This window comes from Prinia subflava, chromosome 19, assembly GCF_021018805.1.
Source record: "Prinia subflava isolate CZ2003 ecotype Zambia chromosome 19, Cam_Psub_1.2, whole genome shotgun sequence".
Classification (NCBI taxonomy): domain Eukaryota; kingdom Metazoa; phylum Chordata; class Aves; order Passeriformes; family Cisticolidae; genus Prinia; species Prinia subflava.
In genome coordinates, this window is record NC_086265.1 from 2,729,891 (window position 1) to 2,755,001 (window position 25,111).

The 25,111-nt window shown below is 47.4% G+C and overlaps 1 protein-coding gene across 4 annotated transcripts in view; it reads right to left on the reverse strand.

The window, feature by feature from the left end:
- KDM2B (lysine demethylase 2B) overlaps positions 1 to 25,111 on the reverse strand; it is a 104,001-nt gene that overhangs the window by 9,102 nt on the left and 69,788 nt on the right. For all 4 annotated transcript variants that reach the window (XM_063415514.1, XM_063415513.1, XM_063415515.1 and 1 more), the window contains 2 exons: positions 6,568 to 6,792; positions 3,240 to 3,383 (listed from right to left, as the gene is read on the reverse strand). In XM_063415514.1, coding sequence (XP_063271584.1) covers positions 3,240 to 3,383; positions 6,568 to 6,792 — 369 coding nt within the window. The remainder of the gene's footprint in view (positions 1 to 3,239; positions 3,384 to 6,567; positions 6,793 to 25,111) is intronic.

The following is a 25,111-nucleotide window of genomic DNA, read 5'->3' on the forward strand; positions in this document are numbered from 1 at the left end:
GTGCAGGAGCAAGCCCTTGGATTTAGGAACTGCTTCCTCAAGTCCCTGAGCCAGACAGCAGCCATTCTAGTTTCACCATCCAGTGAGAGTGATGACATGTCAGTCTCTCAGCAAGACTCCTGGAGTTAATAAATAAGTAAATGAAGTGGGCAGAATTTAAATACTGGTTTTATCACAACTGTGTGCCTTTGAACCTTCTTTCCCATGGTAGGTGTAAGATACTCCAGGAGTTGTTGTATACATCTCTGCCTCAGGGGAACAATTCCTGGCCCGAGCCCAAGTTGGGAACAAGTTATTTCCCGCACTGAATATAGAACAAGTGCTGCTGAAGGGAAAGCATTACAGCTCTGTCCCTTCTGCGAAGTTTAAGGAACTGAACAGATGTGAGGAACTGTAAGCAAACTAATTAGACACACACAAACCTGCCACTGAATGTGTCCCAAGCCTTTCAGGCTGGGTGGGAGCCAGTTGTGTTTGCTGCAAACAGCAGGTGGGTGTCTGAGCTCAGCGTGAGGCGTCACAAACCCACCTGCAGCAGGGCAGACACTCAGACCTGAGCACGAGATCCTGTGCTGGAATGTGGAGACCCCAGGATCTGATCTGATCCCTGAGGGAGAGCCACGAATTCTGGCAGGGCCCAGAGTGATGCAGCAGTGGGACACACCTGGGCTGAAGCTGTGCTGGAAAAGGCCTTTGTATCCCTGCTGCTTTGACAAGGCACCTAAACATTCACTTCCATTCTTATCACCACATTCAGCTGAGATGGGAAAGAACAGGCTCCTCGTGGAGAAAGGAACCCTTTCTCTCTAAGGAAACAGCATCAGATGCTGCACTCAGACATGCTAGCCTGCAATACCAGCAATCTGAGATGAAGCAAGAAAAATTCACCACTCTTGGTTCAACTCAAACGCTGGGTAACAATGAAAGGCAGTGTTCATCCCAAAATCTCATGAGCTCCTTCTGGAAGCAGCGCTGCGCTTGCGAAACTCTCACCAAGATCATTTTCATAAGAAACCCGTTCAGCAGAACAAGCATTTGTTGTTGGTGTGGTATTTTCAAGGAAAGAAGGATGTCAGGAAGCTCCTGTGACACTTCTGAGCACATGGAACATCCTGGCTGTCCCCAGCACAGCTCCAACGCCAGCCCTGCAGCTGCTCTGGTGCCCAGGGCCCCCACAGAACCCCCCAAGGCTGACACACACACAGGGCACAGACACACCTGAGCCATCCCAAATTTAACTGCTCAGAGAGGTCCCTCTGGCGCTGCTGTTCCCATGGAGAAAAGCCCCCAGAACACGTACAGCCGAACCAGGGAGCTGCAAGAGGATGGACTTCAAACCACAACCAACCTGCCCTGAGAATAAATCACCCCTGCATGCACTCAAGTACTCCACAAGCTGTGAGAGGCGTTTTGGAGAGAATTCACTCCACATGAGAATAAGCCAAGGAAGGACATCTGCCCTTCACTGATGCAGTTTATTCCAGTCTCCCCCAGCAGTACATTTGGCAGACATCAGCTGGGGATGGCCAGCAGTTCACATGGTGCTGTTTCCCAAGTGGGACAGGAAGGGACTTTCCCTGGTGGGCAGCGGAAGCAGCTGCCCCAGGCCTGTACCAGAGGCTATTTATGGGCTCCATGCTCAGGGCTCAAGGGCTTGAGCAACATGTAAACATGGCAAGAGGTTCTGTCTTGCAGGAAATCATGGAACCTGGGAATAAAGAGCAAGGACGGATCCAAGGAAGAGGTTCCCTTTTCCTTGTGCTGTTCCCCTGAGCAATTCTCATCTCACCTTCCATGATGACTCTGAAATTCTACCAGTGCTCTCTTGCCTCAGGAAATAAACAGCACCAGTTACCATTTACCCACCATTTCAGCTCAGCAGAAGCACTGAGAAATCAAAATATAAGATACACAGAGCACACAGTAAATCTCCCAGTGCTTAATTGTCAGAACACCCAAAGCAACGCTGCTCCTAGTTACCAAAAGAACACTCAGAACACACCACGCATGTGTAAGAGAACAAACAGCCCCTGCCTGACTTCACAGATCTGACCCACATCCTGTACTAGTCCCAAATGTATGGGGAGAGGAAATCATACCTGAGCTGCCACTAGACAACAACTGTCCTCTGCCCTCAGCCCTGAGGTGACACTGACACTGCAAAGGAAGAAATGGGGGTGCACAGGGCATTCCCAGCAAGGGCTGGAACAGCAAAGCAGCCAAAGTTTAGCTACCTCTGAAAATGAGCAGCTCCTTCCTCTGCTTCATCAGCCCCAAAGTTTTGTTTTAAGCAGAGCCAAACAAGCCAAGCTCCTTTCCAGAGCCCATCTGTGGCAGGAACTGAGCACCAGCTCCATGAATCAGGGAGAAGGCAGAGCTCTGGTTTGTTGTGCTCTAATAAATGACAGCGCAGAGCTTGGTGCAGGTACAGCTCAGGAGAAAGGAAAGGCCAGGAGAGCTTTCCCCCAGGCCTGCATGAGGAGCACACACACCTCTCCTCCCAGACATCCCACAGGGCCCAAACGCTGCTTGCTGGGCCATGGTGTGTCAGAACACATTTGCTTTGCCAAATCTCTCTAACCATAAACAAAGCAGCAACAGGAAATGGCTGATCAGCTGAAAGCAACCAGCTCTGGAGAAAGGCAGCTTCTAAAGGCTAATGCAGGAAGATATGCCCAAAATGACACTTCTGTTACCAGCAAAGAATACAGCTGCTCACAGGACTCCAGCCAGCCAAGGGTGAGCACTCCTGCAGCCTGACACTCGCTCAGGCTGCTCTCCAGAGCTGCACTCCTGCTCCAGCATTTGCTCCTGACATCTTCAGAGCCAGCTGCCACCCTAGGGCACATCTGGACCTACATCAGCAGCCAACTGCTCCTCTGTGCTTCGTGGGACTCGGCAAGAAACCACTGACATGGACATGGGAACATCTCCCCCTGCAGTACAGACTGCTCTGCCTTCCCCATCCCACCTGAAACAAGGGGCAAAGAGACAGAAACAACCCCACAGCATCTCTGCATGCACACACACTCAGGGCATGTCCAAAGCCAGCTCCCTGCTCCCGGGGAATGTGCGTGCCACAGATCTCACCCTGCTCCTCACACCAGCTCTCTGCTCGCTTACCCATCTGTCCAAACACAAAAACCTAAAAGCTTCCCAATTTCTGTGCACCACTTTTACATTAAGGTGATAACTAATTCAGCTTTTGTTTCCAACATGTATCACATCCTTGTACTCACCTTAAGGCATCCTGGGTGTATGATTTCATTACAAATGGAGCATTCCATTAGCATGAGATTAAACTTGCTCTCCTCCTCTTCCACAGTGTCCTCTTTCCCAGCCTCTCCACACACCAGACACACGGCAGTATGAGGCAGCACCGGCTGTTCATGGATCAGAAAGAACTGATCAAGACATGGCAGACATGGGAACACAAGCTCAAGGTGCATTTACAGTATCCTCATTTCAAAGAGGAGACAAGTAGGGATTAGTTGTGCAAATTGACAGGGGAAAAAAAAAGAACCTGATAACAAATTAGGGCTGGGTACCAGACCAAGCTCCACAGGACACATTTCACCAAGGTGCCCTCCCTGTAGCAATACAGGTTCAGGGAACACCACTGGGATGGATGAAAATGCATTTTTGGTGGATTCCTTGAGTCTGTGAGCTGACACAGACATTGGCATGCAAGTCACTTCACCAGTGTACAATGGGAGGGGAAAGAAGCAACCTAGAATATCACTATTCACATCCATTAGGCTGCACAATCTGAGTAGCAATTTGGCAGCTCCCCTATTTTACAGGCAGGGCAGACAGATGTTATGGGACCTGATCCAGGTCTCACAGCAAGCCCACAACAGAACCAAGAACAGACCTTTTCCTGACTGGCAGTCCATTATTTGGGGCCCTGCTCCCCACCTGAGCACTGCCAAAAGCTCTGCTTACTTAGAATGAGGATTCTCTCCTGCAAGTGTCACAAGTGAGATCACACAGATTTTTTCCTTTGCTGAGGCAGAAAGGGAACTGCAGCATCTCACATATCTGTCACCCATGTCAAAGCACTGAATGCCACTCTAATTAAAAAGCCATCTTTTTGCTAATGATTAACAAAATTCTGGTTTGCAGTAATAAGGTATAAAGCTCATTACAAAAAAGAAAAGGAAGATCCTAAGCTGCCCACAAAGGGAAGTGCAATCGATCAGGCTGCCAGTCCTGCACTGTTACACAGCCAGGGGCAGAGATGGGCTTTTCCCAGCAAGGATCTCTTGTGGATGGAGTGAATGAATCCCTAGGAGAACACCTGCACACCAACCCAAATTCTGGCACCAGCAGCGCATCCTTCAGCAAGTTTCAGGCAGGGGAAAGCCCAGCAGTAGTGAGGCACCAGAGCACAGAGCATTTTGCAAACAGCACTACAGTTTTTCTTGGGGGAGCAAGGGTGTCCAGGCAATCCCCTCTGTGCCACCACGGCCTCTGTCCCACTGCTGGGCTGTCACAAGGTGTCCTCTCAGCAGTGTCCCAGGCTCTCCTGCTTCCCCTCCTGATGGAACTGGTGATGCAGAGGAGGTTCCTGCTCTCTGAGCAGCAGTACCCTGTGCTCTCTGAAGGCTTCTGAGCTTAATGAAAGTCTGTCTAGTTAATATTGTCAATGTTATTAAGCAGGGCAAGCACAATCCCAGAACTGTAGGGATCATTACTTCCATACAGCTTCTTGCAGGGTTTTTTTGGCTGGAAGCTGTTGGATAGGTACCACAATATATTACAGCTGAATTGTCAGAGAACAAGAGCAAAGCCAACAGGATTGCTTACAGAAATGTAAAGCACCTTGAACGTTACAACATTTCAACTGTTTAATTTTCTGGGCTTTTGCTGCTTTAAGAGTTTGTAATAATCTCCCTGATACTTGCACTAACCTAGAAAGTGCAGAGAAGTCCCTGTCAGTGCATGCGAGGGTGGGACAGGAAATTAGAGACCCCTGGCTACCTCTGTCCTAACTGAAAGTAAAACTCCAGGCACCAAGAAGATAAACAAATCTTCACTGGAAGACAGAGGATGACTCCACTCAGCTAGAAAAGAACCCAGATCATCTCTAAAAGGCTCAGCCTGTGTTAGAGAGAGTGAAACAGCTTAGTATGAAAGTTTCCTTCATCAGTGAGGATGAGAAAGCACACTGCAGCCCTAATTTAATCCTTCCACTAAAAAGGCAGCATGATTTCACTATTTCTTGCCCCTGGAGAATAATAAATTCTTCATCCATGCTGTTCAATTCATGCCACACTCCAGGAAATCAAGTGTTCAAAGAAAAGACACTTGAGCTGCAAAAGCACTCTGCAGAAAGGTGGATATTCCGTGTACTTTACTGAAAGATCCAGCAGTGCTGAACCCAATCCTCTGTGTCAGGAACAGTGCAGAGCCTGGCACAGGACATGGAGTGAGCTACCAGGAGCAACTGCTGGAAACCTTAAGTGCTTATCGGTTTTTTATCAGTGTCAGGTGGAGTCATTTAATCCCTCCACTTTGGCCATCTCCTAAGAATTAAAAGAAAAAGCCCCAAATACTAAGTGAAGGCAACTGTAATGAGAGAAATCAGTATAGATAGGGTGCTATTTCAGTTATGAATAAACAACATTCCTTTCCTTAAAAAAACAACAACAAAAGAAAACCAAACCCATAACAACAGCATAAACAAGATCTTCTAAAGAATTAAAATAAAAACTAAAGCTGATTTTTAGCCTTGAACAGAGTTACTGCAGACATGAGACCTGAGAAGAAGCTCCACAAGTCAGCATGGCAGCTACAGATTCAAAAGCTGCTTGAACAACTTAATGGAAGATTAATCTGTCAATATTTGTTAAATAGAAAGCTATCACTTGTGACTCAAGAAGCTCCCAAGTAATGTATCACAGGAGCCCAGGAAACAGCCTGCCTGCTTGCCCTGCTCTGATGCTCTTCCCTGACAGCCATTTCCAGTCCCTGAGGAAGACAAGACCCTGCATTTGATGGCTCTGCCTTGTCCAGATCCGACCCTCTGCTCTGTGCCTAACTAACAACAAACAAACTGAAATTCAGATCCTGGGGAGCCTGGAGCTGGGGTCATCAACACCAAAATCTTGGAGGCTGCCAGTCAAGGATTTCTCACATCCTGATTTATGTGGGTAACATGGCAAAGGTGACTGCAGGCCAGCTGTTCTCAGGAAATTCCAACATCCAAACCAAACACACCTCTTCATCCTTTGAATCAGAACTTCCCACTCTCCCCTTTTCCCCCAAATCCCAGAGTTGAGGGTTATTTGAGCGCTGATTTTTGATGTACTGACAATCTCCACTTCTGTACTGCCAGAAGGAAAGCTGTCCTGTTACGTTTTAGTGGCATTCTGGTTTAAGATTTGGGGAGGCTGAGAAGCACAGGGAAAGAAGGGATCTGAGCTGGGAGGGCAGGGATTACACTTTTGTGATGCACTTCAGAGACAACTCAGAGCAGAGCTCCCAACCCCGCACCCGGTCCCCCAGGAGACACGGCGGGAGGAAAGGACTCTGCAGAGGAGCTGCAGGCCCAGGCACACTTACAGCTATGCACTGCCTCATGATGCAGGACTGCTTCATCCTGCCGGGGCCCCCGAACTTCTTCATGTCCTTGCAGAAGTGGCACTCGCCGCACTCTGTCCGCAGACACGCCTCGCACTTGCGGCATCGCGTCCTGCGCCGCCGCGCGCCCGCCGTGCTCCGGTTGGCCGCGAGCTTCACCGCAGAGGCAGCGCCCAGCTTCCCCTTGGGCCGCCCCACTGCCCTGTTCTGGAAGAGACACACACACACAGGGTCAGCTCACGGCCCCCTCCCTGCTCAGCTCGGGGGGAAACAGCGTTTATTGGTGTTATCGGAATGGTGCACGCACAGGGAACGCTCGGTTTATACCATCACTCTTAGACATAGAGGAGTTCCATCGTTCTTCCAAGAAAGGAGGTGTTGGAAAAAGATACAGAAGCCAGGACACAAATGGGAGATCCCAAAGCCAGAGCAAGCCCATCTGAACAGGAGGGCAGGGAGAAGACACTTAGGCACAGCTCAACACAAGATCAAGTCCAAGCGAGATGCTTGGCTTAGGTCAACAGATGATCTGTGCCAGTACTCAGGTCTGGGCTAGAGATATCTCAGATTTGTGCTCAGGTTAATCCAGAAGGACTTCCCCTGCTGAATCCAAGGAACAGCAAAAGTCATTTGGTGGTTAGGTACAGCAGAGAAACATTCAGCCAATGGATGTAGGCCCCAGTCATATCCTTAAAAAATCAGGAGAGTATGAACTACTGCCAAACAATAAAGTAGGAAATAAAACACAAATGCTACAAAACCCTTCCAAGGTAGCTCCCCTCCTATCCAACACTAGCAGGTGCTCAAAAATAGAACACCAACTGATGATGTGCACAGGCTAAAAAGGGCATCCCAGGTCTAGTTTTCAATGACCTTTAAGAAAGAAACTAAAGGAGCATGAAAAGATTTGCAATGATTAGATTAACTGCAACATATTCACTCTGGACATCCAAATTTCATGTTCTCATCAGAAACTCCCTTGTTATACACAAGAACTTACAGGTCAAGCCAAACATCACTAAACATCATGTAATTGTATGAGACTAATTAGGCAAGAATTGGCTTGGCTCATACTGACCCTTGACAGCTTTCTCCATGAAGAGGACAACAACAGGACTGCAAAGTCCATCTGGTTTAGCATTTATACAACTCTCCCATTTTCTGCACATCTCAGAATATGACCAACAGACCACCCAGTTTCACTTTCTGTTCCTGGTGAATTCTGGGCCATCACCCATGCAGGAGCAGCTTGCCTACAAGGAGCCACAGAGAATTCCACCAGTTTTTAAAAGAAAAGATGCGGAAACATTGCACTTGGTTGTACAAGAGCTTCCCCCAGTGTCCTGCTGTACAGCCCTGAAGAGAAGCCACACTGCAGCGTACTTGATCTTCCTCCCAGCTGACTTAGCAAAGCCCCAGTGGCTTTCTCTAAGCTGCAGAGAAGTGCTGATATTTTAACCTCCATCCCAGGAATCTCAGTGCTGGGAAAGTGAAGAAGTCAGGAGCCAGACCCCTTAAGCTCCCTCACCTACAGAGTGGCTATCATTACTGAGGTGGGAGAAAACACTGCTTAGTCCATGAGGTTGCAGAGATTTCTGCAAAGTTTTTAATTCCATCCTCAGGAACAGATTTTGTTCCGTGAGCAGGTTGAACCTCACCGTGCTGTGTGAGCACAGCTTCCTTCCCATCCGCAACCGCAGCGGCCGCCTGGATTTCAGATCAATGTCAGACACTCTAAAGAATAAATATTTACCTTCTAGACCAACTTTCCAGCCTCTCAAGGATAAAGTCGGCTCATGCAGGACTGGCTTAGAGGCAACCTAGATAAGAGATAATTTTCTTCCTCAGCATGAATCACTCCTCCATTCTATCAGAGTCTCCTTCAGCTGGGAAGGGAGGCGAGACACGAACCAAAGGCTGGATATCAGCAGGAACATGTTAAACCAAAACATGCACAACAACCTTGGCAGCTCCCTTGGACAACAGCACATGGAAGATTCTGTGTGAGCACCTGACTCCTTCCTACTGGGAAGCAACACGATTAAGTTTGAGGCAAACAACAGCTAAGACACCGTGAGATTGCTGTTTTTAAATGCTTTCAAGGAAAAATCAAACTCTGTACTTTTCCAGCTGAAAGACAACTCCTGCTTCTGCCACAGTAATACGAGCCAAGTCCTAATTCTGAGGACAACAGTTTAAGTGCCAGGACACTGCAAAGACGCGAGTGATAAAAAGGCATCACTTGAACACAGAATTTGAGAACCCTAAAAACCCCACAAAAGCAGGAAGGTGAAAGCACAAGAACAAGCCTGAAGTCACAACACCAGACTTTCCTCCAGACACCACCAGGACACAGCAGAGGTGCAGATCTCCATCTCACTGTATGGAACAGTCAGATTTCTTGCCTACCCAAACCTCTTCCCTGCCCTTTAGCAGATCGTGCTAGCTGGGTTTGTACTAATTTACCAACCAACCAATCCTCAATCCAAGCCACGTTTTCACTCCAGGATGTCGCAGCCAGCAAGGCTAGAGAGGCCTTGCAGGAATTCCCATTCGTATCTAGTTTCAAGGGGCTCCAAAAGTGGTCGCTTAAAAACCTCCACAGAAGAAAATCTGGCCTGTGGGTTCCTCCCAGAAAGGGGCTGGGATTCAAGGGGGTAGAAGGAGCCTCCAACATGGCTTGGGGTTTATTTAGCACATGGCAGACAGCCAGATAAATTCCAGGTCGATGTTAGTGAGGAGATGCTGCAGGATTTCCAGCTCAAAGTGCAGTTTTAAAACACACCAGCCCTGGTAATGAGACTGGGTAAAATCTTCACAGCTCCTGTCCCCATGTCTGCACTGCCACTTGCCACCCTCCCAGCACAACTCCACGGATTTGTCTTATATAAACAATGAGCACAGGGCAGGGGAGGGCAGCACTCCTTGCCCTGCCTTTGCCACAGTGGCCAGCACACAGCAGCTCCACGGCCTGAGGCCCAGGGCTGGGTGTCACACCAAGCCCTGCTCCAGGTTCTAGGCTGACAGAATCTCCCTCCTGTGGAGGAGGCCCCACCAACTCCTGTCCTGGGCCTGTTGACTCTGTAGCCCCCACAGCCATCTCTGAGAACTGCCACAGAAACAAAGATTGTACCAAAGCTGAAGATTTTTTTTCCCCTTTAAACCTTCCAACAGAAGCCAAGCATCTGAGACAGAGCCTGCCTGGAATACCATCACCAGCCACCCACTATGTTCTCCAGCATCTCCACAAAAACTGTGCTTATATCTTCTATGGCCACAGCAAGTCTTCAGAAGAGAGGCAGAGGGATGCTGAAGTGGTGACAGCCACTCTGCCAAGCTCTCAACAAAGGCAGAGCAAGCAGCTGCTGAAATGTATTAGGATTAATATCTTAAATCCTTATCTCTATTGCACTGAAACCTAGGAAGCTGGTGGACTTGCACTGCCTTCTAGACATGTGAACAGGACATCCTGCTCGTTTTTTCCATTTTGTGGGATTTTTCTGGGTGCTCTCCATATAACTGCTATGACACACAAAGGTAACTTGCTCTTGTTCCCAAGGCAGACACAGCACCTGGGCACTGGGGTAAACAAGGGCCATCACACGCTATCTGTCCTATGTACTACAAAACCATTTACAAGTGGTGAAGTTGGGCTCACCCTCCCACACCAAGTGCTCAAACTTGCCCACTCCTCCAACAGGAAATGGATTGCAGTGATTTTCTGAAGTGCTGCCCTTCTACAGACTCCACCAAATTCAACATGCTCCTGCTGGACAGCAATTAGGGGACTAGGTGGGGTGGTCTCAACAGGGCTGTGCAGATCTGGGAATAAGCTCAGGTACAACACTCACAGTTCTGAACCAACCCTAGGAAATGAGTGAGCTGCCTGGAAGCCTCTGCTCGGAACATGAATTTATCCTGGTTATGGACAAACATTTAGCTGCTGGGCAGTTTCCACTGCCTATTTACAGGTACCTCAGCACACTTTCACATGTCCCAGCCCTGTTCAGCTGCCATAAAAAAGCCACCAACCAGGCTCAGAAGGACCAGAGGCACTGAGGAAGAGCCTCTGCCCTGAGCACAACCCTTACTGCAACAGAAACATCACCCTGATGCTTACAGCAGCAAATTTCTAACCTTCACAATTACAAAGAACAACTCAAAAGACCTCGGGCAAACAAAAAAATACCATGAACATCAAGCTTTGGAGAAAACACTGCAAGAGCTATCAGCCATTAAACACATTGTTAAATGGGTGCTGATGTTCCCCAGCTGCTGTCCCAGCACCAACTGGGATCTGCTGGAGATGTCACCAGGCAACTCCACACACAAACTCCTCCACCCTAGAGGGGAACTTCAGCTGACCCTGTGACCAAGTCCAGGAGGAGGCAGGTCCTGGTTCTCAGAGCAAGGCTGGCTCAATCTGCAGCCTAGAAACCAGCTCCTCTGCAAGTGGCCTTTACCCGAGCACGGCTCTTATCCCACCACTCGGCTTCAGTGACCTGCTTAAGCTGCTGCCAGCAGCACCAAACCATTATTTCAGACTCAACATCTCCAAGAAAAATCCAGAGATGTGTGGGGCTGTTCTGAAGGGCTTCTCAGGCAGGCAGGTCGGTGAGACCCTGAAGCACTTCACTTTAACTAAGTACAATCTGAACAGCTCATGTAGTATCCACGGTGAACATCTCCCCCAGACAAGATCTTTTATGTGTGCAGTGTTCACTGCTTCAAGGTCTGTGCCACACAAATATATCCCTTGCATTTGCAAGACAGCAGTGATTTCCTTCTGTAACACACGCACAAATTCTGATTATTCTCATTTACTGTAGTTAGACCATGCCCACACACCCACAACAGCACCCAAAAATGAGAATCCAGGACTTGCTATGGGCCAGTCCTGAGCGTAGAGCTTTAAGTGGCCCTGCATCCCAATGCAATTGTTTTAACAGAATTAGGATAGCCAAATCTCACTACCACTTGTTCCTGTAGAAGGTCTGATAGATAAACACTAGGGGGAAATAATTTTTTACAGAAGCCACATGCATTAACCCATAATTCATAACTGCTGTCACCTAAAACACCGCCCTAAAGGGGCTGGGTCATGGCAATACCGGGCACTGGAGATACCCACAGGTGGCACAGCAAAGGCTCCGGGTCAGTTATGTCTTTGTCCTTTCCTTCTGCACCAGAGGTGCGTTTTCCATCCAAACAGGTGCCAGTTCTGGGGGACAAGACTCCTGCATGCTGCCCAGGGCAGTGAGCAGCACTGTCCCCTCCTGCTCCAGTGCCACATCCCTCCCCCAGGCTCCTCATGCAGGGAGCTCTGGCGTTCCTGCTGCAAACCCAGCCAAAGTGGCAACTCCCAGCAGCGGTGCAGACCAGGTACCTCTACACTAACCCAGAACACTGGGGTGGCAGGGTCAGCCTGTCACACTCACACTGCCAGGCATACACAATCACACAGCTGGTAAGGCTGGAAAGACCTCGAAGACCATGGAGTCCAACCATTACCACAGCACTGCCACGTTCACCACTACACCACGTCCCCAAGTGCCACATCCACAACTCCATGGATTTTTAACACCTCCATAGACCACGATTCCACCACCTCCCTGAGGAGCTGGGAATAATCACAACCAAGTCAACAGTTCCTCTGTATTAAACCCTTATGTCTGTTTAGCAATTAACAGAAACCCTTCTCAAAGGAAGAACTCAGAGGAAGAAGGAAGGACAGGATGATGTAACTGCAGGAATGCAGTGGGGCCAAGGAAGAAGCTAGAGTAAGAGAGAAAAAAATCCCTGATTTTTATATATATAAATGATGCCAATAACATCCTTAAAAGTTGTATTAACTGAAGAGCACATGCCAACACCACAGATCACATCTGACTAAAGCCTATCTGCCCAAAAATCTGCACATGCCAACTCCAGGAGCTGTTTTCCCCTCACAGTGAGTGTTTAGTTACATCAGCCTCCTTCAGAATATGCTCCTGCTGGGGTGGAGGGGTCCTGCAAGTCCAAGGTCCCTCGTTAAACAAGCAGCATCGGAGGCAAGGGGAAGGCACTGGAACTTTTTCAATCCCAGCCATCCCAAACCAGCATTAATCTTCTCCAGATGTTCACTGCCACCATCTCTTCCAGTTCATACCTACAAAATCTTCTTCTACCACAACCAAAGTAGCTCCTAGTGACCCTTTCAGGTGACCACACAGAGTTCACATTATTGAATCAGACTCATTTCCCACAAGAAAACAGAAAGAAAATAAAAAAGTTTATCCTTTGCAGGTTCATCTGGGTGTTAATGACACTCCAGCAGCTTTTTTGCCAGCATAGCAATGTTGTTTAGGGTGTGATAAACTGGCACATCAGTGCCAATGCCAGTGCCCCTGTTTATTTTCCTCTGGTGGTGAGGAGGCAGAAGTTAGGCCTGGAGGGTGGAATAAGATATATTGGCAAAAATATGCTTTGGGAGATAAGCTGCATCAAAAGTTGGAGCTCTTAAAAACAAAGAAACCAGTTGGGGCACAACGCAGCTTTTTTTCCTGCTGCTTCAGGACAAATCCCCCTGCCCCAGCCAGGGGCAGTCTCCTCTGTTGACACACAGTGAAGTGCCACAGTCAGAAACCAAATTTCTTCACCCAGGGAGCAACACAGCAACCTGGTGTGCTGGGGCAGGTGCTGCCCACCCCACAGCCCCAGCACCCACACACTTCCAAGCTCCCAGAGCTGCTGGCAGCTTCCACAACTGCAGTAAATCCTGCATGCTCTGTGCTGCAAAACCCCGCAGTCCTTTTGCCTTCTTAGTTTAGCCACAGACCAGGGAAAGAGGAATGAAAGTGGGCATAAAAATTGACAAAACCTGTGGCTTCTACCCAAGCATTGAAATTGTGCTGTTCAACTGCACCTTTAGAGGTGAAGCCTTTCACCTGTTACATGCAAGGGCTGTCGCAGGAGAATAAGCAACGTAATATTGATTTGACATGTCCTGTGTAGAAAAATAGGGTAAGCAGACATTAAAGCAGGCCTGTATGAAAATACAGCTGGAGCTACATGAGGTGTTTTACCACTGGAGCAGTTCTGAACAGAAAGGAAAACATTCCACAGGTCTTTGGTACATAGGTCACTGCGTTACAGTTTAGGATCAGACCAAGACTCTTAAGAAACTCCAAAAGAAAGATTTCCTGTCTTGCATTGATTTTTGTTTTAAACTTCTAAGACACAAAAAAGCTTTGAAAGCCTTAGGTTTTAGAAGAGCTGAAGAATCCCAGGACATAACCAACTTTCCAGATTCATCCAGCAAGAACCAGTACCTCCAAGCAGCAATTTCACAGCTGGTACAATACAGCTGAGACCAATCTGCTCTCCCAACCATTAGCTCTTTTCAAAAAGTGTGCAGTGATTGCACCAAGACACAGACACAAATGGAAAAGGCCTGGCATGAGAAAAATTTAAGAAAAGACAAGGACTGGGACATTTTAACTGCTGTATCTGGGAGCATGGCACTGAACTCAGCAGCAGCACAGGCCTGCACATTCACACAATCCTCAGAGTTAGGTAAAGGCTTAATAAAGTTACTCATCCAAATCTCAGTTTAGGTTCTTGGACTGACACTGAACCAGGCCAGCACTGCACACCCAAGGTTTTTGCACAGATCTGCCATCCCTGGGGGGCATCCAAGGCACTCCACCAGCCCAAACTCCTTTTCGGCCCTGTTTTCTATGAGCAATCCTGAACCAAAACAAGGTAAAGTTGCTCAAAACAAGATGGGTTTTGGAAGACAGTCTCAACACCTGGACAACGTAGAAGCCTGTTTCTAAAAACAAAATATTAGGCTATTTTAAAGAGCGAAACACCTCAAGTTTTGAACAAAACAATCAAGTTTATGTTTAAATTGCATACACATGTTTAATACTATTCCTGGTGCATTTTTAATTGCTTAGGCAGTTCTTAGAGAGTAAAATACGCAATCTAGAACATATGTTCTGGATTATTTTTCACAGATTACTTCATAAATTCAAAAAGTTTATTCTCCTTCCCCCACAGGGAAAAAAAAACCAACAAACCCCTTCAGAGAATAAACCCTGCAAGTATTAATAAAAGTTCTCTTTTCATTTCGGCACACATCCTTCTCTTTCTTCTACATCCCTCGTCCCTGGGAATGGAAAGGAGGCTTTGGCTATAAATCAAACCAAGACAAGGTAGCCAGGCTCAGCATCAGACTCTCCCCCAAGTCCCGCAGCCCTCTCAGCTATTTGAGGAATCTTAATAGGAAAAAAAATAACAATTCTGCCGCGGACAGGGCAGCCCCCGAGAGGCAACAACCACCCGCTCTGGGCGCGTTCGGGGCCCTGGGAGGTGCCGAACTCGCGGTGCCCGGGGCGCCCGCGGCGGGCGAGGCCGAGCGCCCCGGGCCGGCCCCGCGGAGGCTCCGCGGCCCCGCCCGGCGCGGCCCTCGGCGGGCGGCGCTGCCCCGGGGCCGCTCCCGACCCCACATTGTTCCCGTCCCCGCGGCCGGCGCGGCGCTGCCCGGCCCGGCCTCCTCCCCTCCCTTCCCGCTGCAAACTTCGCCGCCCGCCCCGGACCTGCTCCGGCCCCAGCTCGGGCCCCGGCCCCGGCTCGGGCTCCGGCTCCGACTCGTAGTCCTCCTCGTCGGCGCTCGCAGACATGGCCATGGCTCATGGTGGGCCCAGGCGGAGCCGAGCTGACATGGCTGGAGCGGCGCTGCTGGCGGAGCCCCGCTCCCCGCACACACACACACACATGCAGGAGGAGGAGGAGGAGGAAGGGGGGCCGTGCATATTCATGCCAGGCAGCCAGGAAGGGGCTGGCCCTGCCGGCACGGCCAATCGCGGGCCGCTTCCACACCGCCGGCCTGCGGGGACAGCGGGCACCGCGCGGCCGGGGCACCGCGGCCGCCCCCCGCACACGGCGCGGCCGGGGCCGGGGGGCTCGGCCGCCCGGCTGGCTATTAGCCCCCCGCCGGTAATGAGCCCCGCGGAGTGCCGAGGGCCGGCGGGGGCGGGCCGAGGCTCGGGTGTGCCGAGCGGCGCTGGGCGGGGAGGATGCGCGGCCGCCCGCGGGGCGCTCGGCGCTGCTCGGGCTGCTCAGACAAAGGAGACGCGCACAGACACACACACACCCTGCACCGCGCTACCTGCCCGCTCCCTCCCGCGGCGCGGGGCGGGCCGGCGCCCGGGAACCTCCGGCCCTCGGCAGGAGGAAGGCACCGAGCAAACTTCCGAGATCGCAAGCGGCAGAACCAGCGCCGGGATAAGACGAGGCGACCCGGCTGGTGGAGCTGCTCGCATCTGGCCTGGCGCTGTTCCTTGTGCAGGCACCCCCTCTTTGAGTTGCTCCCGAGGAACCATTTCTAGCCTCACTCTGATCCTCCTGCCCCGCTGCTGGGTTTCACAATGAAATACCCTCCCGTGTTACACATCGCTCAGCTGGGGACCCGTTCTGGATCCAAAGGTCCCAGGGCCAGCACCTCCACATGGACACTGCCTTTGCCCTCCAGAACCTGAGGGTCACAGGCCTGTATTTGAGTGCCGGAGATTTAAATTTCCCATTGGATTTATGGGCCTGCTTTCAGGGGAAATCCCGATTCCACTCAAGTTGTTAGGATTTTGCCTCCGGCTCCTACGCCCACAACACAGAATTAAACATGAGATTAAATATTTGCATGTGCTGAGCAACCAAGAAGCCATAAAGAAGCACATCTAATGGTCCTTGCATCAGGATTTTTGCCAAACTAGTTTCAGCTCAGTTCCCTGGTCTGAATTACCACACGGCACAACCACTTTGGGTAGTTCAGAAGAGGAGCAACAGGCAAAGCTGGCATGGGAGCAAGCAGCAACACAGCTCTTGTGACACCAGGATCCACACAGAACCTGGTCCCTCAAGTTTAAGTAACAAAACACAGTCAAACTTTAAGCACATATTTACAGGCAACTGCTGATAAAGCCACATGAATCGTGTCATTATGCCCCTTCCTTATTTTCAGTACATTAAATATCCGTTGTGTGTTGTACTCCTGTTCTCTTGCCAGCTCAAACTCCGGTGATGGGTGGGTGATGGTGTTCTCCCCATCCTGCTCATCCACCATGAGGGAGCAAAGCCTCTGCTCACAACACACGATGGCGATGGATGGGATGTGCTCAGCCTGTCTCCTCAGGTTTCTCTCTTCCCCCATTGTGTTCCTACACAACTGGAGCAGGAGCAGACGAACGCTGAGGCACGAAAGGCATGTGCCTAAGGCCTTGGCTTTCAGAATCACAAGGTAGTATCAGAATCCAATGTTTTCTGGAGGAGAGAAGAAGGGGGGAGGATGCATCTAATGACAGGCCTACAAGGGAGAGCTTTAAACCATGAGCAAGGATGTGGCTACAGCCGTGTTTGTGGTGCTGTGATACATCTGGCCTGCAGCAGCAGCAGGACAGGTGACATCCAGAAGGAAAATGCCTGGTCCCACACCTGCCCGTGGGCAGACCAAGCCTCCACTAGCCCAGTTCCCTGCAAGGCTCCCTGAACCTGGCTCACTTGTCTGTCCCTCAGGCCTTTTGGCTCCGTAATCCAGACTGGAGAAAAAAATAACTTGTGACATCCCTCAAGGACAATCCACCAGTCACACCACGGCGAAATGTCACTCACAGCAAATTAAATCATGACGGAGATCATCCTGCTCCTCTCAATCTGCAGTGTGTTCCAGCAGTGCTGCTGCTGGCGCTGGCTCTCAGCAGGTTCCTCCCCAAGGTAACCCACAGCAGCCTCACCCCACAGCAGCCCTGCACCCAGAGCGTGGCCACCCTGCCCTTCCAACAGCACCACGAGGGACAAGTGAGCTCTAATTACAGAGCCTGGCTTAGGAGGGAAGGCTCACGCATGCCAAGATCTTGGAATGATTTCCAAACGTTAGGTAAACTTTGCCGAGATGGCGTTTAAGAAAATGGGATAGGGTATGATATAAAATAGCAAATTGGGAATCAGCAAGGGGGAAACAACACAGTAAAATATTTTTTTCTGATTGTAATTGCTCTCAAAAACGCTCATCCTGTACAAAAGCAGCTAACCATTCAAAGGAATATTTAATACACAGAAGGAACTATTAAGAGAGAATTTTCCAGCTCAATTCTTTCAGCTTGTCTACACTAGAGAACACTAAATTACAACAAATAGTGAGCAGCCCTTGTGTGAACAGCATCTAGTTGCCCAGCCTGGTGGAGTTTACAACAGTTTAAAACACAAAATACGCAGCAGTGACCCCAGTCCTGCCTGCAGTGGCAGAACTGTGTCCATACTTGGGCTTAGTGTGATACAGTTCAGTAATAAATAACATCCTTAATTACGCTGCTGAATGAGCCATAGTGAAACTGCATGAAAACAGACAGCACCTTCTATTTTGAACTGTTGCTTTGATTGCACCTCACCTGAAGTCATATATAAGTCTCATCAATATCATAATCTTCTCCACAGAAACCAATTATGTTGTCACAAACTGAGACAATAACCTCAAGCGAAGAATAAACAGCAGGAGCAGATGAGTGCCAAAGAACCAGATTTTATTCTCATGCAAATATCCTTAAGTAGTAAAACCAAGCTGGGGGAGGACGACTACAACCCCTGTGCTGTACTCACTCACTCCTGAGCATCTCCTGTACCAACAGATTGCAGCTGCTGCTGCCAGTGCTGAACAGGATCCGTGTTTTCCTATTACACACTAGATTTAATGATGCTCAATAATGAAGTGAAATAAAGTTTTTTATGTGGCACAAACACACTTTTGATTTAGCCTTCCCTTGAAACTTTTTATGCACCTTTACAGAGTATTATATTTAGCTGGTATTAGAAAAAAAATTACACAGAAACAATGAGAAAAACAACCTCGAGCTGGTTGATATGCAAGTCCTTGAAAAAAAGATGTGATTTGAGCTGCTGCTGCTTTCTGCAGGACAGCATGTGTGTTTTTGAAAAGCAAACCTGCTGAAATGTTTATGAATCACAATTATTGACCTTTATCACAATAAGAGAGTTACCTAGTAGCTTTCTAAGGTTCATTGTTTTGGTGGAAGTGTCCATTCACATGAAATATGATCTTAACTGTTGGGCCTGGGCAAATTTCATGACACTTTTCTCAAGAGTTTTAACCAATATTTCAGCTGTATTCTCAACACCAGCAGTGACAGTCTGACAGCCTAAATATCCACAATCTTACTACTTCCCAACTACTTTATCTGAACTATGATATAAGACTTGTCATCAGATGCACTGAGTATCTGTCACAATCTTTCCAATAAAGTCTGATTGATCAGCCTTAGATCAAATAAAGTAACGCAAGATGAAATAATATTGACTGCTCCCTCCACGCAATGCTACTGCTGGTACTTCCCTAAGCAGTGTCCAGGCTCAGGAGAGCCAAAGGCAGCAGGGGCTGTACAAAAACCTCCTGAAGGACACAGCCATGGGCTGCTGCAGCAGAGGAGCAGCACCCAAACAAACAAGAGCCCAGACAGAACGTGCTGACAGAACTCACTCACTCATAAGCCTTAAAACCCAAACAACCCTCCCCAAACCCCAGTACCCTGTCATCTTACTAAAGTAATAAATAAGAGTGCAGAATGGTGAAACATGGACTTCATCTATCACACAAGACAGACTCTGCTCTGCAGGAAGAGCCACGACATGCCTGGGACTGTGCACTGGGAAATCAGGGAGATCCTGCCATGCTTCCTTCTTCCACAGAGCCTTATGGCACAGAGTGTTTCCAGGGCACAGTTTGTGTTCTGTCAGTCAATGCAAACACTAGAGAAGGAGGTTCCTAAGAAGATAAGCAGTGACTGCCATGCTGTGGAGGAAGATGCAAATAGATGTGGCTGAAAGAGTGGATTAACCGGAATAGGAAACCTGCTTTGCTTTCCTGCAGGAGGCTCAGTGTGCTCTGACACACAGCTCAGAACGCTGGGACACACTCAGCTGTGGCCAACCTGTGGGCAGCAGCCTGAAAATCCAGACACCAAACCCAAACACATGGTAAGCAAAGAGAAAAGCTCAAATGCAGTTTGCCTATGAGGGCTCATGGCTCGTTGTCGTCACCTACAAACTTCACTTGGATTTGTGGAGAAACATCCAGGACTAACAACTGAACCACACTAGGCTAAGACTCGCAGCTGCTTTGCTTTTATTGGAATTTACCCATATATTTTGCTGTATTTGTTATTATCCAGAAGGAGCACTGCTGTCCCTCATCTATCTGGTCCACTGGTGCCTGCAGGAAAGTCCTGAAGTTGAAACAAGCCCTCATTTATATTCTCAGCAGACTTTAATTTCAGTGTGCTGTGGAACTAAGAGGAAGCCATCTTCTTGGGGACAGAACATACAATTCAATTTTGTTCTGAAAAGTGCACGCAGGATTAATGTCCATAATTGCACGGCCTGTACTGTGGAATGACAAACGCCTTTCCCACTCCTCTGCCAATGTGCCTCGATCCAGAAACAAAACTATTAACTTTCAGATACAGAACTCAAAGCTTGGATTGTTTTGGTGTTGGGGTGGTGGAGAGCAAATGGATGTTGGGAGTCTTAAACCAGGTTCAAACCTTAGCCTCTGTTGGCCAGTTCAGCAATAAACGTAGGCCAGGCTCTGGTGATAAAATCTAAGATGTGTCAACTCATTTCACATAGACTATCTAAGGAAAAGGTCTTAAGACTACAGTAGTTTTCATCGGCACTTTTACTGTCATGAAATAAAGAGAAAGCTTCTGTTTTGAAAAATGGTAGTCAAGGCGTAGCTGGGAAAAATTCATATTACTGAATATTCGTGTCTGTGGTAGAAGAATGACAGAGGGGAGGAATACATAAATCTTCTTGTGTGATACCTGGAGCACAACAGTTGGAAAACAGAGATGTCTGTTCATTTTTTTTCCAATCCATTTAGATTTCTAGTCAGAGTCAAAATGGCTCTAATTTACCTGTTTGATGTATTAATCACATAAAGGCATTGGTCAGATTTCAAAGCAAGTGGCTGAGAGTTGATAAGAAGTGAAAATATTAAGTCAGAGATGGAAGATTAAGAAGGTGCTCATTCAAGTCCTTGCTATTTATAATTACTCCCTGAAGGGACACAATATTTCAAGTACAGCCTCTTGAGGTGAGAAATAATCTGTCAAGTCACCAGGCAAAGGTTTTAGAAAAATACTGAGGCAATAGGCAGCGAAGCTCTTTTGTAGAGTCATGGAGAGGGTTGGGTTGGGTTGGGTTGGAAGGAACCTTCAAGACCATCTGTTTCCAGCCACCCATGGCACGTATGATACACATCCACCAAACCCTGGAACTCCCTGGGTCTGCACTGAGTTACTGCACAAATGAATTTCTCTGCAGGACTGATGTGTGTAAGAGACTGAAGCAGTGCTCAGAAAATGAACAGGTCAGGCAAGGAGCTCCTTCCCTGGCAGAGGCTTGACAGGAACTCCCAGTGGCTTCAGCAGCTTTCACTCCTTTGCACAGCACCCCGAGAAAAGTTTGGTTCTGGTGCATCAGGTTTTATTCCTGCCCCCAAGTGTACTTAGCAGGGGAAGGCCTTTGTTTCGTATGTGTGCAGCTACTGCGGGAAGTCCCCTAAAAAAAATTTCCCCAAACCTCAACTGTGTGGTTTTGTGTCTTAATAGATTTGTCAGGAGCCAAAACTGGGGTATTTTTCTTGACTACATTTCAGGTCTCTCCTACCACATGGTATCTACTATCCTACAGTGTAAAAGAACACGAATTATTCAAAATTATTTAAATCACTGATTCCAATCACAATTTAAATCAGTAAAGAGAAAAACAAATTTAAATTGATTTAAATCCTCATTTTCTTTTGTACTTGTGTTATTTTCTGGGAGAAAAGTAATTATTAACATCTGATAACTATGAAGAAATGCCTGATTTGCAGTAGATTATGAACTTTATAATCAGGACTTTTTATCAACAAAAAGAATTCACAATACACACATATTTGTATATGCAAATCTCCTTGCAGACTACTGGCATTTAAAATTGTTGTTGACACCAAACAGAGTTCAGGCTCTGCTGTGTGGGATCACTTCAAACACCTTTAAGCTAGTGCCTGGCAAGAATGAAATGTGACAGTTTAAATCTCCTTTTTGCTCCTGCACCGCTTGGAATGACGGATGGAAAACTTATTTGAATCTCAACCAGAAAAATACACCACACAACAACTTACCCAGAATCTCAACCAGAAAATACCTCATACAACAATTTATACAGGATTGTTTTGCTATCTTATCTACCTTTATCACTTTCATCCTTTCCAAGCTTTTTCTAACGCCACATAGACTCAATTTTTACTTTAATTCCTAAGTGCTTGTTTTTAATTGTCAGTATGTGCTTTCTAACACATTTGTATTCCCACAGGAAGTTCCCTGAGTAGGTCTCCAAGGAACTGACCTGTCTTAGGGAATCTGGAAGAGTTTTCCCACTGCTCCTCCATGGAATGTTGCTTTCCTGGTGATAGCCCCGGGCAGGCTCCTGAAGCTGATGCTGGTTTGATGTTGTGCCATTTCTACGTGCTCAGATCTGTTTCAGACACCACTCTGGTTAAAACACTAATTGCTGTAACGAGTCCCTCACTGCTCCTGCTTCTCTGGGTGGAGCTGGCCCAGCGATAGCTATGGCAGGAATTCTTAGTAAGCAACAAGTAAAAACTGGAAGCACTTATTCAAAGGTTTTCAGGAATGTTCTTTGTCCACCTCACACCTCTCCCCTTGAACTGAAAGAAAACCTGATATAAAACAATGCTCAACACTTCTGAAAAATCACAGTTGTTTCAAGTTAATCAAAACACTCCATTTTACACTTTACCCCTTAATTTTTGCATACAATCGAATTAATTGTGTCCACTGATTCTTAGTCCATTTATTTACTATTTCTTAGGTTTGATCCGATGCATAATGCCACATAAAATTGAATCCATAAATAAAGAAGCTGTTGTTAAAAACTGGTAAATTTTTCTTCCCAGCACATTAAGGTGAAACATCAAAAAGAGGGAAAACATTTCTTTGCTGGAAATGGTGGCAGACATATGAAAGGACATAGGGACATCTATGGGGTCCAGATCTGGAGATGGTGGCTAATCCTGCTGACTTTTATTATTTAAAATTCAGGTCATTCAAAAATCTACCACCCTTTCCACCACAGCTGTCTACTGTCCTTCTTGTGTGCTTTTCGGTTCAGACTGTGAACAATGATTCAAAATCTTATTTCCAGCCTAAATCTATTTATGGCGTGTTTATATTCACTTCTTCCCATGCCAACATTGTCCATTAGCTTCAATAACTCTTTTCCTGCCCCGATGATTAACTCCCTGAAGTACTTGCACAACAATCATCTCCCCCTTCACTCTGCTGGGCCAGGCATGTCCTGCCAGTCTCTGCTCCTAACATCAATTCTTGAATATGTGTAATTGTGGAGTTCCACATTCACCCTCACCTCAAAACTACCTATGATGGAACCAGAATAGAGTGAAAAAAAATTGCTCAAATGTATGGGTTTTGTACCAGAAAAGATTAAATAGATTTGTGATTTTCAGCTTGGGAATAGAGGAAAAAATACTGAAACACAGTAATGGGGACATAAAAAATCCTTGACAGCACAGAGATGAACAGAGATCTCATTCAAATTTCTCTGAATGCATGATACAGAGGGCAAGAAGTGTATTTATGATATTAAAGGACAGATCTGAAACAACATAAGGAAGTACTTATCTACACAGAGCTTTATTAAACCACAGGGGACATTGCCACAGGATGCTGAGGACATCAAAAAGATCAACAGGTTCCACAAATTATTAGGTAGATTCACAGAGAGAAAAAAATTCTACCAGGGGATACTAGCAGAAAAAAATGAAGATAAAATCTTCCATCTTAACAGGGAAGATAAGCAAAGGGAATCTCTGTATTTCTGCTTTGTTCCTACTACTCCTTTAACAGCAGTGACGGCACCACCAGGAACAAGACAGTGCTACAAGGACTGTGGGCTGGTGGAACATGACTTTCCTCAGCCACAGGAATCACAGATCAGTTCACAGGAGTTAATCCTTCTTTTTCAGATCCACGGATGTATCTGCAGAATTCTGCAAAAAGATTTCCAGTAAAAATGATGGGGTACCAACTGAACTGCTGTAGGACAGGACTCACTAATGAAGAAATCAGATGCCAGAAGGGCCCTTTCAGTGTGATGCCCACCTGTGACCACCCCAATCCAAAAATCCAGCCTGAGGGATGTCTGCTTTTTTTTTTAAATTATCACTTTTTCTTCCTGGTTCTCATGCCCTGATACAGAGCTATTATTTGCATTGCCAATTGCAGGGAAATTTGTGTTCAAAAAACCCCCAATAATCCAATCAAAGTTTCAGTTTATGTCCTTTACTAATTAATAGTATGCCATTAAATAGGAATATTACCATTTCTTTATTATACTTCTCAGCTATTTTCTTTTAAAATCAACAGGTAAAAATCACATGGAGAAAGAATATGAACAGGCATCAGAGAAACAGCCACATATTGCAGCACTGTTAACCAGCTACTGAAAATTACAGCTCCATCTCCTGCTCACAGCCAGACCTAAATATATTTGGACACTCACTCTCATTGCAAATGCAGAAGCTTTAGTTTGTGCCAGGTAAGAGAGATGCGAATCCAGCTCCCAGTCTGCATTTCTAACTCTTCACAGAACAGGGGAGTCCAAACATATTTTAGTTCTTTATAGCTGCTCTTCGTAGACAACTAAAGATCTTTATCACGATAAAAACAGAAGGCACTGCCACAGAGTGTAATTACATGCTGCTGGGGTTGACTGTTTTCTTCCAGAAATAGGAAGTGGTTTGAAAAACGTGGTTTCTGCTTGGGCCATATTCTGAGATCCTTAAATAAAATACTATCCCTAATTCCTGTGCAGATAAATGGGAACTCTGGTGCTGTAGGGCTGAGCAGCTCATGGGAATGGGTTTCGAGACTGGGCTTGGCAGTCACCAGTGACCAGCTGTGAGTTGCCACAGTGGAAAATCAGGTCTAGGCTCAGTTCACCACCCAAAAGTTCACGTCCAAGGGATGGGGTAGAGTTAGCTGGGATGATTTCTTGCTCCTCTTTGGTTGCTGAAGAGCCCAGCACCAGTGGAAGGTAGCGTGCCCTGTGGAGCTCTTCCCTTTGGACAGCATTGCACAGCGGGATTTGGTCAAAGGGTCGACTTGATGATCCTGGAGGTTTCTGCAGCCTTAATGATCCATGATTGCAACCCCCCAGATCCCATTGAGGCTGCAGTGAGTGAGGACAGGCCATGCTGACAGCCCCTGGCACAGGAACACGAGGGGGTGCACACCCACAGCTGCATCCGTGCCGGCAGCCAGTGGGAAATGTCCTGCCTGGAGGGACATCAGCTGTCAGTCAGCCATCAGGACAAGCAGGTTTCACAGATCCGCTCAGTCCCACATTCCTCATTCCTTCAACAGGCCTAAATTGGGATTGTTGTACATAT